The sequence below is a fragment of the Rhineura floridana genome, chromosome 1 (genome assembly GCF_030035675.1).
Source record: "Rhineura floridana isolate rRhiFlo1 chromosome 1, rRhiFlo1.hap2, whole genome shotgun sequence".
In the NCBI taxonomy this organism is placed as follows: domain Eukaryota; kingdom Metazoa; phylum Chordata; class Lepidosauria; order Squamata; family Rhineuridae; genus Rhineura; species Rhineura floridana.
Genome location: NC_084480.1, coordinates 75,853,435 through 75,870,406, shown reverse-complemented (window position 1 = coordinate 75,870,406; position 16,972 = coordinate 75,853,435). Strand labels below are relative to the sequence as shown.

At 42.2% G+C, this 16,972-nt stretch overlaps 1 protein-coding gene across 2 annotated transcripts in view; it reads left to right on the top strand.

Moving 5' to 3' along the window:
* The first annotated feature begins 10,876 nt into the window (after positions 1–10,876).
* TRIM36 (tripartite motif containing 36) overlaps positions 10,877–16,972 on the top strand; it is a 92,435-nt gene continuing 86,339 nt past the window's right edge. Inside the window, exon 1 of one of the 2 annotated variants that reach the window (XM_061624256.1) lies at positions 10,877–11,208. In XM_061624256.1, the coding sequence (XP_061480240.1) occupies positions 11,146–11,208 (63 nt within the window). In that variant the 5' untranslated portion in view covers positions 10,877–11,145. The remainder of the gene's footprint in view (positions 11,209–16,972) is intronic. The other variant, XM_061624275.1, reaches the window with a different exon arrangement.

The following is a 16,972-nucleotide window of genomic DNA, read 5'->3' as shown; positions in this document are numbered from 1 at the left end:
TGAAAGGCAGAGAGAAGGTTTCTTCAGGGACAGGGCACCTTTCAGCATAGCATTCAGATACAGCTGAAGTATTGATGTAGGCCTCACACATCAAAAAATTTGTGCGCTTAATATGTAACATTATGAGGGGTCATCCTCGCTGTGCAGTCCAAGCATGTATACCCAGAAGTAACCCCCACTGTATACAATTGAGCTTTCTTATAGGTAAGTGAGCAGCCTCTGTGAGATGTCCTTGGCTTAGTTCTACAGATTCCTCCTCATTAGTAAGACTGACTGCCAAGGAATGCCCTCTGAACCAATACTATCAATGCGCTATCACTGAATAGTAGGTGCACGAAGAGAAACACTTTCAGTGGCTGATCCACAGCTTCTTCCCTAGGAGGGTCACTAAAAGCTGAAGTTGGGCATTTTCCAGTCATCATTGTTTTGATGTCTGGGGAGTTTGTTTTGCCTGTACTTTTAAAAGTAAGCTACCCCCTCTGGCCCTTCAGGATGGTGTATTCAAATACAAAAAAACCCTGGGAGGATCAAACCTCTTGTTTATTGGAATGCAAACAGAAGGGATGATTCACACAACCATCTGGTTTACCCGAGGCCACTCACTTCCAGATGTTTCCTTTGTAAGATTGATAGCAGCTTGGTTGGGAGAGTTTTTGCCCCCTCTCAATGGTCCTAATTGTGCACGTTCTAAAGCTTTGTTTAGGGGAAAAAAGGCTTGTTAATTACATTCAAATATTTAATGCCATACTCAGTTTGGCCCTGAGAGAGATTTTGACCTGAATTTCATACAAGCTCTGGCCATTATAGATTTTATGGTTGACAATATGAAAGAGTGATTAACCTAAGAAGGGTTGCCTAAAAGGGAAAAAGTCTATCTGTTGTAACTTAATAATAATAATAATAATAATAATAATAATAAACAATAACAACAACAACAATAATAATAACGATAATAATAAAAGATACTGCATAATGTACAAAATCCCTAAGTGGTTTCCCCTCACTGTGGCACTGAGAAGGGGAAATACTGCACACAGTTGCTGAAATTCATATTTTCATGCAACTCCTGCAGTCTGATTCTGTGTATGATTACTCTGCAATGAGTCTCACTAAGTTCGATGGGACTTACAAGTAAGGGTGCATTCAATTCAGATTGCACCTTTAAATGTACTTCCCCAAAGTATGAGCCAGGAAACCCTCTCTATCTCTGTTTGTAAGATTATATGAAACAGCTCAGTTTTATGTGGAGCTGAATGCACCTCATACCATTGATTGCAGTGTTTTAACAACACCTAACACTGCACAGATCAAGCTGCACAATGCACCACAGCTCCAAAAAAACCTTTCCTCTAACTAATCTCTCTGAACAAACTATTAATGGGAGGGGGCTTTGGATTTCCAGAATTCCAGAATGTTGAATTACATTTCCCACTAACCCCACCCAGCAAGGTTGATGGGAGTTATTGTCCAACAATAGCTGGAGGGCCAAAGGTTCTCCACCCAATTTGACTCTGAGCCACAGTTATTCTATATTTGTGTCACGCTAGGAGTGCTAAGCTGAGGTTGCAGCACTAGGCAAACTTACTGTCGCAGAGTGGCGAAATTGGGAATGGAGAGACTGAGTGAGCCTTTATGTGTTTGAATCTTTGCTAAAGATTACACCTTCCCTGCAAATTAAAGACTTTAAGCTTTAAAATTAGAAATAACTACTTTATTCTGGAAGTACATAATTGATAGGAAAGAGTTCTACATCTAGCTAACTAGCTAAGTTGGAGATGCAAACACTAAGCCTAGTGTTTGCCCTCATGCTTGGAGGAGAGGGAGAGACAAAGAGAAGATGTCTGCTCTCCCTCTCAAGAGAAAGAAGAAGAAGGAAGGAGGAAGGAGTTGTGGTCAACATCCTATGCATATTAGTCTAGCAGGAAGGGAGAGACAGCAGGAGATCAAAGGATAGGTATTAGCCTAGCAATCAGGAGGTCTCCTCCCTAGCTACCCTTTTTAACTCCATGCAGCCTCAACTACAAGTTGGAGTTGAACCACATATTCCAACACCCCTTCTCAATGAGAACTTGGTTCACTCTACAAGGTGCATCTTGTCTCGTAGCTTCTTGCTTCGTAGCTTCTGGTGTTGTACTTTACCCAACGGCTTGGTCAATGCATCAGCTGTCATCTCTTCTGTTGGACAGTAGGTCATCTCTAGAAGTCCTTTCTCCCTTATGTCCTTTAGGTATTGGAACTTCACATCAATGTGCTTCATGCGAGAACTTTGTCCTTCTGATTCCGCGAGTCTTATTCAAGCTTGATTGTCCTCAAGTATTCTGATAGGCTCTGGTTCAGAGATGCCTAAGTCTTGTAGAAGCTTGCGTAGCCACATCATTTCCTTGCATGCTTCATCAGCTGATACATACTCTGCCTCGGGAGATGAGTGTGCTACAGTCTCTTGCTTTTGACTTGCCCAGCAGATAAGTGACTGCCCATAGTAGAACAGGTTTCTACTGGTTGACTTGTGATCTTTGGTGTCTCCAGCCCAGTCAGCATCAGCGTATCCCAGAAACTTGGGATCTTGAGTAGCTGATAGCTTTAGTTTTAGGTTTGCAGTGCCTTTGAGATATCTTGTCACTCTCTTGACTGCTTCCCAGTCTTTCTTGGTTGGCAAGCTGGTTTTTCTGCAAAGGAATCCCACTGCTAATGCCATGTCTGGTCTGGTAATTGTGCTGATGTATAGGAGCTCTCCTATAGGTTGTCTGTAGCTTTCGTTGTCTTCCCATGGTTGATTGTTCTGGTCTGGTTTCAAGTTTCCTACTTCCATTGGTGTGGGTGCTGGATGTACATCCTTCAGTCCTAGACTCTCAAGTAGGTCTTGAATCTTTTGTTTTTGGTTTAGAAGAAAGGATCCATCTTCCTCTCTTTCAATTTGTATTCCAAGGTAGTATGTGATGTCACCTAGACATTTCACTTCAACTTCCTTGTTTAGATTATTTACTAACTCTTGCTTGTCTTGTGGACTCTCATAAGCCAGTAGTAAATCACCAACATATATCAAAATATAAGTCCATTTGTTGTTCTTGAATCTGCTGTACAGGCATTTGTCTGCTTTGCCTCTTTTAAAGCCTTCTTTTGAGAGCATTTGATTCAGTTTGTCATTCCATGCTCTTGCAGCCTGTTTCAGTCCATAGATGCTCTTTTGTAGTTTGCATACTAGGGTTTCCTTTCCTGGTATTTCAAAACCTGGTGGTTGTTGCATGTAGATTTCCTCTTCTATTTCTCCATGCAAGAACGTTGTTTTTATATCCATGTGTTCCACCTGCATTTTCTTGTTAGCAGCAACAGTCAGAAGAGTTCTGATTGTTGTATGTTTGACTACAGGAGCAAAAATTTCATAGTAGTCTTGTCCATACTTTTGAGAGTATCCTTTGGCCACTAGTCTTGCCTTGTATCTCGCAATGTTTCTTTCAGCATCTGGCTTTTTCTGGAATACCCACTTACAACCTACAGCTTTCCTTCCTTGAGGAAGCTTGGTAAGTGTCCGAGTTTTGTTCTTGTGTAGAGCTTACAGCTCTTCCTTGGCTGCCTGCCTCCACCTCTCAGCTTCAGCTTTGGGTAAGGCTTCAATCTCTTTCCATGGCTTTGGCTCTGGAAGTTCATCAGCCCTTGCCAGGTAGGACAGTCTCAGTGGAGGTACACCTCTGTTGGTGCTGTTAGAGCGTCTTGGTGCAGGATTCTCTGCTGCCCCTTCTGGCTGTGCAGATTCCCCTTCTTGCTCAGATTCCTCGCTGTCCTCCAGTGCTGGCATGTTGCTGTAATTTGTAGTACTGTATGGTATTTCTACTTTATCTTCTTCACTGTCGTGGTCTTGGGATGGTGCCCCTTCTGGTTGAAATGCACCTTGACCTTCATCAAAGTAGACAGCTCTTTGGATTTCAATCCTTTCTGTTTTGGGATTTAGGATTCTGTATCCCTTTTGTTATATAGAATATCCAACAAAGATTCCTTCTTTTGTACCGTTGTCCAATTTGTTTCTCTTCTGGTGTGGTATACGACTGTACACTTTTAATCCAAACACCTTTAGATGAGCCAAACTGGGTATGTGTCCATGCCATAATTCAAATAGGGTCTTGTTGCCATTCGCTTTTGTTGGCAAACGATTCTGTAGATAGGTGGCAGTATACACTGCTTCTCCCCAATGTTTCTGTGGGAGACTGGCATCTTCTAGCATTGATCTCACCATCTCAATAGGGGTTCTGAATTTTCTCTCAGACGCCATTTTGTTCTGGGTTGTGAGGTACAGTAGTCTGATGCTCAATCCTATGTTCACGCAGAAACTGCTGGGTAGCATGAGACATGTATTCTCCTCCATTATCAGAACGTAGAAATTGTGGCTTTCTCTGGAATTTAGTGGTCACCATTGCAATATACTCTTTGAGTTTCTGAAACATTTGCCCCTTCTCTTTCAGTATATAGATTACAGTGAATCTTGAATGGTCATCAATAAAATTAATATATCTATTTCCACCATTTGAAGGAATTGGCATTTCACAAATGTCACTGTGAATCAACTCTAGGGGGCGCTTAGTCTTCCTTTCACTCTGCTTAGGAAAACTTGGTCTTGTCCCTTTAGCTTTAACACAGCATGTACATCTTCCCTTTTCTTGGCAGGGTTCAATTTTCATGCCTTTTACTAAATCATTCTTTTGAAGGGTATTAATCTCTGTGTCCAAGCCTTCTATGCCATAAATGCAAACATGGCTTGTTACAGCAGTCCTTCACAATATTAGCCTCTGGACTTTGCTGATTAATTTCATACATTCCTTTTCTCTTAGTAGCTGTGCATATAATTACACCATCTCGAGAAATTGCGCAGGAATTTTGTTCAAATAGCACTGAACACCCTTTATTGGTTGCCTCATTGACAGAGATAAAATTATTAGAAATTCCTGGAGTCCAGAGCGCATTTCTAAGGTAAATCTCTTTGGTACCACTTGGCGTCTGGCAAACCAGCTTTGCATTCCCTTCCCCTTTTATGGGCACTTACTCGTCAGCAACTTTAACTGAGCCTCCACTTGGGGTTAGACTTTCAAATAGGGTTTTTGTATTTAGCATATGGGCAGTTGCTCCACTGTCCACATAGACTATTATTATTACCGTATTTTCCGGTGTATAAGATGACTTTTTAACCCAGGAAAATCTTCTCAAAAGTCGGGGGTCGTCTTATACGCCGGGTGTCGTCTTATAGGGCGGGTGCTGAAACTTCCGAGCCGGACTGGAGAATCTGCGGTCGCTGCATATGGTGGGGGGAGCTCAAAAACGGCCGCAGCTGCATCCCCACCGTATGCGGCGACCGTATGAAAGCAGCAAGGGCGGCGCTGTACAAGTATGGTAGAAGAAAATCCACTCACCAGGATTCGTGGAAAGAAGTGACTTAACGCGGTCCCGATGACTCCTGAGGACTGCAGTGAAGCGGCGCAGGCGCCCATGTGCAAGATCTGAGAGGCAGAGAAGGAGGTAATAGGATACAAGGGCGGGCCAGACGGGTGAAAGAGGCATGTTTGCGCTACCGCTCTGATAGTCTTGAAGACAGGGAGGGCTGGGCAGGCAGGGAGAGCTGACCAATCCAAGCAGGCTTTGTATACAACAACCAGCCAATCGCCGGTAAGGTACATTGCTTGCCGTGATTGGCTGGTTGTTGTATACTGGGTACCACATACAGTACAGCACCAGTATCTGTACCTGTTCATACAGTATAGCACCAGTACATACAGTACAGTATACAAATGTCCAACAGTCAAAACCCCATCATGGCTCCACCAGCAAGAAGAAAGAAATATGAAGCTAGTTTCAAACTTAAAGTTGTAAACTTTGCCATGGAACATAATAACTGCGCTGCTGCAAGACAATATGGAGTAACAGAAAAGATGGTTCGGGACTGGAAAGCAAATGAAAAAGCATTAAAGAGTATGCCAAGGGGTAAGTGTGCATTAAGAAGAGGCACCCCACATTGGCCAGAACTCGAAAAACATGTAGCAGACATGGTGAATAAGCATCGCCAAAACAGTTATGTAGTGACACGAAATAAAATATGTTTGCTTGCACTTCAGTGGGCCAAATCTAACCCAGATCACAGCAACAGATTTAAGGCCACTGTATCCTGGTGTACTAGATTCATGGGAAGGCATAATATGGTACTGAGGCAAAAGACGAAAATTGCCCAAAAATTACCTGCAGATCTTGATAGCAAAGTAAATAGTTTCCATCGATACGTAATACAACAGCGCACTAAACATGGCTATGCGTTAAGTAGTATTGGAAATATGGATGAAACTCCAATGAATTTTGATATGGTTGGAAATAAAACTGTCCATCAAAAAAGTGAAAAAACAATTTTAATTAAAACAACAGGACATGAGAAGTCCAGTTTTACAGTGGTACTAGGATGCACAGCTGATGGCGCCAAACTGAGACCAATGATTATTTTTAAAAGAAAAACAATGCCGAAACTCAAGTTCCCTGTTGGTTCTTTTGTACATGTGAATGAAAAAGGCTGGATGGATGAAGAAGGGGTAAAGCTATGGCTTGATAATGTATGGAGCAGACGACCAGGTGGACTTATTCAAAACGTAGTCTACTGGTGTGGGATATGTTCAGGGCTCATTTAACTCCCAGCACCAAGCAAAGTCTTGCAAGACTAAACACAGATGCGGCAGTTATTCCTGCAGGATTGACATCGTTGGTACAGCCACTGGATGTGTGCCTAAACAAGCCATTTAAAGATCGCATTCGAGAACAATGGAATGAATGGATGGTTAGCGGCGAAAAGTCATTCACAAAAGGAGGAAACATGCGTGCTCCACAGTTGGATGTTTTGTGCAAGTTTGTCATAAAAGCCTGGAATGGTATTGATGCAGAAACAGTAATCAAGTCTTTCAAGAAGTGTGGCATATCAAATTCATTAGATGGTATGGAGGACGACTACTTGTGGCAAGATGAAGAGGAAGCTGAAGCTGAGACCATACCATCTGATACGGAATTCGATCCATACGATGACTGCCTTACAAATATATCACAAGATGTCATTGATGTACTTATGATATCAGATGACGAACAGGAGGATTTTGAAGGCTTTTAAAGGGAAACTGTCACGCCAGCAAAACCTGTAAAAATACCGTAGCTTGCAGTTATGATGGGCGTTGCTAACTCGCCAGGGACTTGCCCGGCACTTGCTCTCTCTCTATTATTTGTTATCTTCCTCCTATCATCATCAGTTCCAGTTTGGTTGTCAGCTTAGAAAACAAACAGCATGGCAGCTCCCATGGGTTTATTGTCTTATCCTTCCTTTCAGCTTTAGAGTGAATTAGGAAAAGTTTAATCCACTTGCACTGTTTTATGTTTACATGTTTGATGACAAACAGCCTTATGTTTATAAGTGACAGTTTTCCTGCTAAGTACCTGCATGTCATAAACAGGGGTAGTCTTATACGGCGAGTATATCCCAAACTCTATATTTTAACTGGAAAGGTTGGGGGTCGTCTTATACGCCCAGTTGTCTTATACGCCGGAATATACGGTATTACATTTTTCAACATGAGTAACTTGTAAACTTGAAATCTTTCTTGTCTGTCTTTTTAAATCCTTTATTTTGTCCTTCAGACTTCCCTTTCTTGTCGCACTGATTTTTACAATGAGTCAGTGAACCACATAGAAAACAGCCCTTGGCTTTAACACCTTTTGATTGCCTCTTTTGTTCTTCAAATCTGCATATGATTGGCATTCTGCTAGAAGTTTGTTTGCTAAGGGATGAGGAAACACTGTCCTTCCCTGCAGCATCTCTTTCGCTTTGTTGAAAGAATTGCTCTCTGACTGCTGATATAATTTCATTCAGAGTCTTGCTGTTGTTGCAATATGAGGCAGAAAGTATTCATTGATTCTGGGAGGAAATCTAGAAACAGAGCAATTTTAGTCGGCTGATCCAGCTTAGTGCCGCATTCTTCGATTCCCAGATTCAACACCATAAACTTAGTGAGGTGTTCTTCAAATGAGTCATATTTCATTTGCAAGTGAATAAGATTACATAACATAGAAATTAAATGGCCTTGACTTTTTGGCTGGTGATTTGACTCCCGTGCAATTCACATTTCTTTGGCATTCTTACAGTTAATGATCAAATGGATTTGCGAATTACTCATGCATTTGACCATGAGATCCTGATCTCTTTCACCTTTCTCTGTCCAAACTCTCCTTGTTTCCTCTGAGGCTTGTGGTCCTGGTTCTGGGCCTTTGATCACTTCCATTAGCTTCTGCTGCTTTAAGTGACATCCCATCCAAAATGACCACAGCTTCCAGTTTCCAGGTGAGAGTTTGTCAATACTCAGCTGTTCTTCCATGGTAGCCATCATTGAGAAAAAGGCTTAACTCTTTACTGACTAAACTCTGAAGGTCTTTGCTAGCTTCCTTGATTCGCAACACAAAAAGCTCTTTTAATTACTCAGATCTCCCCTGCATGGCTGGGCCCATAACCTGTCGCAGAGTGGCAAAATTGGGAATGGAGAGACTGAGCCTTTATGTGTTTGAATCTTTGCTAAAGATTACACCTTCCCTGCAAATTAGTCAGACAGAGACTTTAAGCTTTAAAATAAGAAATAACTACTTTATTCTGGAAGTACATACTTGATAGGAAAGAGTTCTACATCTAGCTAACTAGCTAAACTGGAGATGCAAACACTAAGCCTAGTGTTTGCCCTCATGCTTGGAGGAGAGGGAGAGACAAAGATAAAATGTCTGCTCTCCCTCTCAAGAGAAAGAAGAAGAAGGAAGGAGGAAGGAGATGTGGTCAACATTCTATGCATATTAGAATAGCAGGAAGGGAGAGACAGCAGGAGATCAAAGGATAGGTATTAGCCTAGCAATCAGGAAGTCTCCTCTCTAGCTACCCTTTTTAACCCCATGCAGCCTCAACCACAAGTTGGAGTTGAACCAGAGCTTGGAAAAGCTACTTTTTTGAACTACAACTCCCATCAGCCCCAGCCAGCATGGCCACTGGATTGGGCTGATGGGAGCTGTAGTTCAAAAAAGTAACTTTTCCGAGCTCTGAGTTGAACCACATATTCCGACAATTACTTGGGAGTAAGTCCCATCCTGAGTAGGATTTCCCTCTGAGTAAATGTGGATAGGATTGGGCTACAAGGATCTGTCCCCATTTTGCTGTGATATATAGGCAAACCTATTATTCCCAGAAGCAAAAGCCATTCAGTACTGTATGTGTGCTTTAAAAAAAGAAAGAAAACACTTTCCACTTCCAAACATTAAAAGGCTACATATGTCCAATCAAGACAATGCTTGTTGGGCTGTAGTTAGGTGCCTCATATTTCATGGTGACCTTGTTGTTATTTTGTTAGCCTTTATCTCTGAATCTTGTCACAGAGACAGCTCCAGTTTTGAGAGGGCCTGCTGTGCCCCCTTCTCTGTTGGTAGGCAGTAACAGCCAGCAGCAGCATCACAGCGTGCCTGAGGGCTGCATTTTCATTTCCCAGCATACCCCAGAGAAATGCTACATCGGGGAAATAAGTTGTGGGAAATTAAAATGGCAACTAGACTTTGCAGCTTGATGCTGCTTAGATCACTGGGCCACAAAAAAGGGGGAAGGCACAGACAGACATAAGCCCTGGCAGCTGCCCTGCTTGTCATCCTTTAAAACAATTTATTAGGCCCCATCAGCACATTATGTTCAAAGCAGTTTCATAACACTTTAAACAGTCATGGCTTCTCCCAAAGAATCCTGGGAGTGCTGAGAGTAGTTAGGAGATCCTTATTCCCCTCACAGAGTTACAGTTCGTGTAGGAGGCTGGGCCCAATGTCCTGTAGGACCCTGCAGAGTTGCGCAGCGGAACGGAGAGTTTTGAGCGAGCTTATGTGTGTGTGTTTGAATCTTTGCTAAGATTCTACCTTCCCTGCAAATTAGTCAGACAGAGACTTTAAGCTTTAAAATAAGAAATAATTACTTTATTCTGGAAGTACATGTTTGATAGGAAAGAGTCCTATATGTAGATAACTAGCTGTTGGAGCAGCAAGCACTGCGCCCAGTGCTCGCCCTCAAGCTGGAGGAGAGGGAGAGACAAAGGAAAGATGTCTGCTCCACTCTCGAGAGAAAGAAGAAGACTGGGAAGGAGGGAAGGAACTGGGATCAACATCCTTTGCATATCAGTCTAGCAGGAAGGAAGAGACAGCAGGAGATCAAAGGACAGGTATAGCCTAGCAACCAAGAGGCCTCCTCTCTAGCTACCCTTTTTAACCCCATGCAGCCTCAACCCACAAGTTGAACCTCATACATTCCAACAGTTCACAGAGCTGTTTAACAATCATTCCCTCCTTTTAGGGAGCTCTCAGAATTATAATTCTGAAAGGGGAGCAGGGGTCTCTTAACAATAGTCCTGTTCCTTCTCCTGGAAATCTTAAAGAGGAATTCTGATGAAATCAAATTCTGAACTAATAGTTGTGGTGGTGGGGCTTGGCCACAACTGAGGCTGTGGCCCTATGCACACACTTACCTGGGAGTAGGTGGCCAAATACAGGGCTCCTGCACCTTAGGGTGCCACGCCATGCAAGCTGTACTGCTGCAATTCCCCTTTCTACATAACTATTAAAGGTACATGAGCCTCTTTTGCCTCTGGCTACCCTACCTGGGAGTTAGCCCCGCTGAATACCATGAAACTTGTTTATGAGTAAGCATGAATAGGATTGGATTGTACGTGTTCTAAAAGGGTTGACCCCCGATTGATGAGAGCAGCCAGCTGGGTGAGCGGGGAGGGGGGAGCAAAAGGATACATCTTGTCTCCTCTAGGCGGAGCTTAAATGCCCCGAGATGGAGTTCAGCTAATGAAAATTTCATATCTCTTCAGGCTCTCATGTGTTTTTCTTTCCGTTAGCTCAGCCTTGACCAGTTCGCAAATAGAATCAATTAAGGCCGCGTCTCGTTCCTTCCCAGCGGTCACGACGCTTGCCTCTTCCTGGGCAAAGCCAATTACGACTGGGGAGACGCGTAGAGGGCACGGGAAAAAGAAAGTTACGTTACCTCGTCGAAGGAGCTTGGCTTTATTTATTATAAATGTATTATTTGGGGGGCGGAAGGGGTTGTTTTTAATTTCTTGACTGACGATGTCCGAGTCAGAGGAAGGGAGTGAGTTTGGCTACATAGTGGAGTTGTTAGAAAAAGGCAAGGTAAGGCGACAAAACCGGGTAAGCCGGTACCTTCTCTTTTTGATCTGGGGCGGGAACCTTAGATTGGAATCCAATGCATATCTACTCAGAAGAAATCTCCATTGGATTCCATGGGACGTACTCCCAGGTCGGTGTGTACTGGATTGCAGCCTTAGTCAATTTTCACTAAAAAGGCGTGACGGCGTTGAACCAGGTACCTGCACTGGCGGCGCCAGAAAAAAAAATTGGGTTCTGTGTGTACAGAATGGGCAAGTATATTTCCAGGTGGACGAAATATAATAGGTTCGGGGGCTAGTCCCCCCTTGGCGCCGCCCCTGGACATCTGCCGTAATTAATTGTATATTAGGTATAATATGCGTCGGGGGCGGGAAGGGGAGTTTACACTTGCAACGTGGTCGCTCAATGTATCTTGTGCGCAAGGCTGGGACTACAACCAAGTAAAGATGTCTGGATGCAAACAACGACTCCTAGTTGTGTCCATTCATCTCTGAAAAAACACCACCACCACACAGAGGCATCCCTGCTGGTAGCGAACAATTTGCATTCCCGAGGGAGCTTAAAAGTGGGCGATGGAAGCTGCCGGGCGTGGCAGCCTCGTTGTGGCAAAACGAGAACGGCAGCCCGCTGCAAAGCCCTGCCTGCTTCCTGGGGCACCACGTTGGGCCGCTAGACAGACAACGCCAGGCGTGTTTCGCTGTGTCGCTGTCGTTCCGCTAACAGACACATGAACAATAGCTAACAACGGCTTGAAAGCGAATGAAAAGCTCCGGCGAGTCGAGTGTTGCTTTATTTAAATAAGTCTGGAGGATACATCCGCTATATATCCACCGTTTCGTAGCCGTGTTAATCTGTTGAAGCAAAAAAAAAAAAAGTCTTATGACACCTTACAGACTTCTCCTATTTTGGTGTACGCAAGTTTGTGCCATAATAAAAGGTGTTGTTAGTCTTTAGGGCAGCCTTCACCAACCTGGTATCCCCAGAGGTTTTGGGCTGCTGCAATATTCAGCATCCCTGACCATGCCAACTGGGATTGATAGGAATTGTAATGCAAATACCGGAGGGTGCAGGTTGGGGAATGCAGCTTTAAGGTGCTCTCAGACTCTGTTACATCCACTAGGGTGGACTTTGGCAAGCCGGACTTGCTTTCTCTGTTTCTCTTAGCCTCAAAATCCTGCTCTACTTACGGTGGGGTGAGGGGATCATTATACTGACCTACCTTACACAATTGTCAGAATTCCTGAGATAAGTTACATGAAACACTTTTAGTTAGTTATTGAATTCTAAATGTCATTATTGCCACCTTAAGCAAATTAGTTACATCACAATCCTATACATCCCTACTCAGAAATAAGTCCTATTTACTTTAAATGGGATTTGCTTCCAAGTAAGGGTGTATTGGGTTGCAGCCTTGGTCTTCCATTTATACGGTTGGTTCACCTTTGGAATATGATGAAAAACAAAAGTCAGAAAGAAAATGAAAATATGTGTGTTTGTGTGATGTGATATTTTGAACTACTTAATGGTTTAGTTATATGATTGAATGTTGTCTGATTATGGAAGACCCTTGTGCGGAATCCTGCTATGTTAATATTGTACTGGAGATGCAATGTGGAAAGAGTATCTCCCCCCCATTTGTTAACCTGTCTTCTATCTTTGCTGATTACTTTTATGCTGCTCTTTTTGATTGTATATTTTAATTGTGGTATTTGTTTTTATTGCAGCTTTATTTTTGCTTTTTTTTGCAAGCCACCCTGAAGCTTATTTATTTATATAGAGATTTCTATCCTGCACCACTCAAGCCAACTTATAACAAACTAAAATCACAATGCCATATAACTGAGTAAAATACAAGAAAAATTGAATAGGGCATGTTGAGCTTCCTTGCGAGTAGCCTTGCATGAGAATTGTGTTATGTGACTTGGGAAGCAGAAACAAAGTCATACGCTAGGAATGTCTCTTGATGAAGCATCTTCATTTCAGTAGAAATTGCTGCAGCTGCAGCAGACTCTTCCGTTGACCTGTGCTCTGGATTCTGGAATGGCTTAGGCTGCAATCCAATACCAAGCTCCGTTGGGTTCAATGGGACTTACTCCCAGGTAAGGCTGCACACTTACCTGCATTGCAGCCTAAACCAAAGAGGGCATTTTCACGAGTCAGGTTAAAAATGGCATCTAGTATTTCCCACATCACTTGTTTGCGCTTCTTATCTAAACTGTGGTAGTAATATAGTTTATTATGTGCTAGAAACTAATTTTATTTATTTAATTTTTATTTTGGGGATAAGCCCATAATTAGTCTTTCCTAGATTAAGTGCCTTGAGGACCCAATCCTGAAAAATACGATTTATATACTTTAATAGTATACCAAATACAAGAAATTCACCAAGGTCTGAGCAGCTCCCCTACGCACCACCTGGGAAATAGAAAAGAGTAATTTATTCAGGGTCTTATCAAGGTAGCCTCCAGTTTTGAGATTCTTTATATGCAAGTATTGTGCATGGGTGAAGAACCTTCAGTTTAGTTTTTTTTTCAAGGCTGCTTGAGAAAGGTGAAACAAATGGCAGAGTTTAGAGATTTCTAAGCTAAGAATAGAAGAACTGTAAGAATAGCCAGCTGGGTCAGGCCAGTGGCATATCTAGTCCACCATCCTGTTCTCATGGTGGCCAACCAGATGCCTGTGGGAAGCTCACAAGCATGACCTGAGTGCTGCTATATATAACATTTGAATGATGCTACCTTGATTTCAAATACTTTTCAAGTTAAACATTCCCCCCACTACCACCAACTTTCCTCACCAAATGAGACTTCTTTTGACTTTTACATGGAAGCTACTTGTTCATCATAGACCTTGTGTGTGTTATGTGCCTTCAAGTCGATTATGACTTATGATGACCCTATGAATCAGCAACCTCCAATAGCATTTGTTTTCAACCACCCTGTTCAGATCTTGTAAGTTCATGTCTATGGCTTCCTTTATGGAATCAATCCATCTCGTTTGGTTTTCCTCTTTTTCTACTCCCTTCTGTTTCTCCCAGCGTTATTGTCTTTTCTAGTGAGTCTTGTCTTCTCATGATGTGTCCAAAGTATGATAACCTCAGTTTCATCATTTTAGGTTCTAGTGACAGTTCTGGTTTAATTTGTTCTAACACCCAATTATTTGTTTTTTTGCAGTCCATGGTATCCGTAAAGCTCTCCTCCAACACCACATTTCAAATGAGTTGATTTTTCTCTTACCTGCTTTTTTCACTGTCCAGCTTTCACATCCACACATAGAGATCGGGAATACCATGATATGAATGATCCTGACCTTGGTGTTCAGTGATACATCTTTGCATTTGTGGACCTTTTCTGGTTCTCTCATAGCTACACTCCCCAGTCCTAGCCGCCTTCTAATTTCTTGACTATTGTCTCCATTTTGGTAATGACTGTGCCAAGGTATTTAATGCTTGACAAGTTCAATCCTCATTGTCAGCTTTAAAGTTACATAAATCTTCTGTTGTCATTACTTTAGTACTTTTTGATGTTCAGCTGTAGTCCTGCTTTTGTGCTTTCCTCTTTAATTTTCATCAGCATTCGTTTCAGTTCATTACGGTTTCTGCTAGTAGTACGGTATTGTCTGCATATCTTAAATTATTGATAATTCTCCCTCCAATTTTGACACCTTCATTTTGAACCAATCCCGCTGTCCATATGATATGTTCTGCATATAGATTAAACAAATAGGGTGATAAAATACATCTGTCTCACACCCTTTCCGATGGGGAACCAATTGGTTTCTCCATACAGTATTCTGTCCTTACAGTAGCCTCTTGTCCAGAGTATAGTTGTTCTTAAATGCCGGTATAGGGTTCCCCTTGCAAAGAATGAAGATTTATGTCACATTCTAAGTAGTTTCTGTATTTCCAGTGAGGCAGCATCTTCTTTTATCCAAGGATTCATCATACTAAAAATTTCTGTCACTTGAACACTTAATACATAGCCCAAATGCCAATTTTTAGGGTCATTGGACAGCATTAGTTGGAAGAATACTTTCCAATTTCATACTCTACTGCAGTGATTCTCAAACGGTGCACCCAGGCACACTGGTGCGCCGTAAGAGGTGGCTAGGTGTGCCTCAAATATTATGAAAGTATATTTTAAAAATGAGAAGAAACCCATTTGTATAGGGTAAGTAATAATTTTCTATAGCTTATTTTTATTAATAGTTTAAAATATGTTAATATATTTTTAATTTTGTACACGAAGTGCGCCAGAAACTTTTTATATGTTTTACAGTGCACCGTGAACCAAAAAAATTTGAGAACCACTGCTCTATTGTCTTGTCTAGTAGATGTTTGGTTGGCTGCTCAACTAGGGAGGATGTAGAAAGTTATACTGATTTAAATGAACGGGACTAGCACTTTAGTCATCGGTGCATTAGGATGACTCTGTGCTATATGACTGCTTTACCTGACCTCAGTGTGGTATTTAAGCTTACTGTTATTTGTTCAGTGTTATGGAGGAACCTTGGCAACTCTTTGGGTATTTTCTTTTTGTTTTGGTATAATGCGTTGAAGCTGAAAAATCTAGAGATGACACACAATTATACCAAAGAATTTGGGGGACATTTTGCATCTCCCCAGAATCTGAAGTTGCATGAATCTGTAGAGTATGTGCTGTAGCAAACAGGTGCCACCTGTTCCAGCACCAATCTTGTAAGATAGCCCAGTAGCAAAAGGTGTCCCATCTTATTTCTCTCTTTGCTGCCACCATCTGCTTATGTACCACCTAGCACAATGGGCATGAGATTCCTACTGCCTTACAGTGATTTCCTTGTAAGTAGGAAAACAGCCAATTGAACTCCATGTCTGCTTGGCAACTTCAGCCTGTCTCCCCTTCTGCATTCTCAAGTACTCTAACAACCGGTAGCACAGTCACAATCTAAGCGGGGGGGGGGGAAGAAGGTAGCAACCAGCCCCTGCATGTGTCCCCAAAACAGTACAGCCCAGAAATCCAATTTAGCAATTTAGTCAAATGAGTACGTCAAATACAGAAATAGGAAAGAACAGGGATGATGCAGATCAAAATGGAAATAAAACCCTATACTAGAATATTGACCTAACTGTTCCTACAAAAACTAACAGCGAAACCTACTGTCAGTGGTCAGCTCTGGTGTTGGTTGGGATCAAGAGGGACAAAAGACTTATTTGGCAACAGTCAATTCTTTAAGAGTGTCTGACCCAGGCGGATTTTGATTGATAGGTGGCTCAGTCCAAGCAATCACGAGTCAATCACATCTATTAAGGAAATAATTTGACACCTTTTGGAAGTTGTGAGATGGAACTGTTGGGACCAGATTTCTCTACTAGGCATATCCCTGCTAGGCAGAACCTATTTGTGATTTGTGTATTCAAAGGGAAACGTGACTTCTTTTGGAGGGAACGAAGAATAAGATTTTAAAGTGACAAGTTGGCATGAGGCAGACTTGTGTTACATGCACTGCTAGGCAAAGGAAGGCCTCCTAGCTACTTTCTCATGGTCCCACAGGAGTTCTTCTGTTCGAAAGTGTTCTGTGACTGTTGGGATTAAATGGGAATTAATCAGAAATAGATGTGAATCATGAGAACAAGTTGATTTAATATCTGGGGTGGAGAGTGAAAGAGAATATTGGCTAGCCTGAAGCAAACAGCTTTTAAAGATCTTACCTGGATGAAATATGATTAGGTTAAGATGAGAAATTGGCATTCTAGAGTTCACTCTCTGCTCAGTAGTGTGATCGCTGCAAG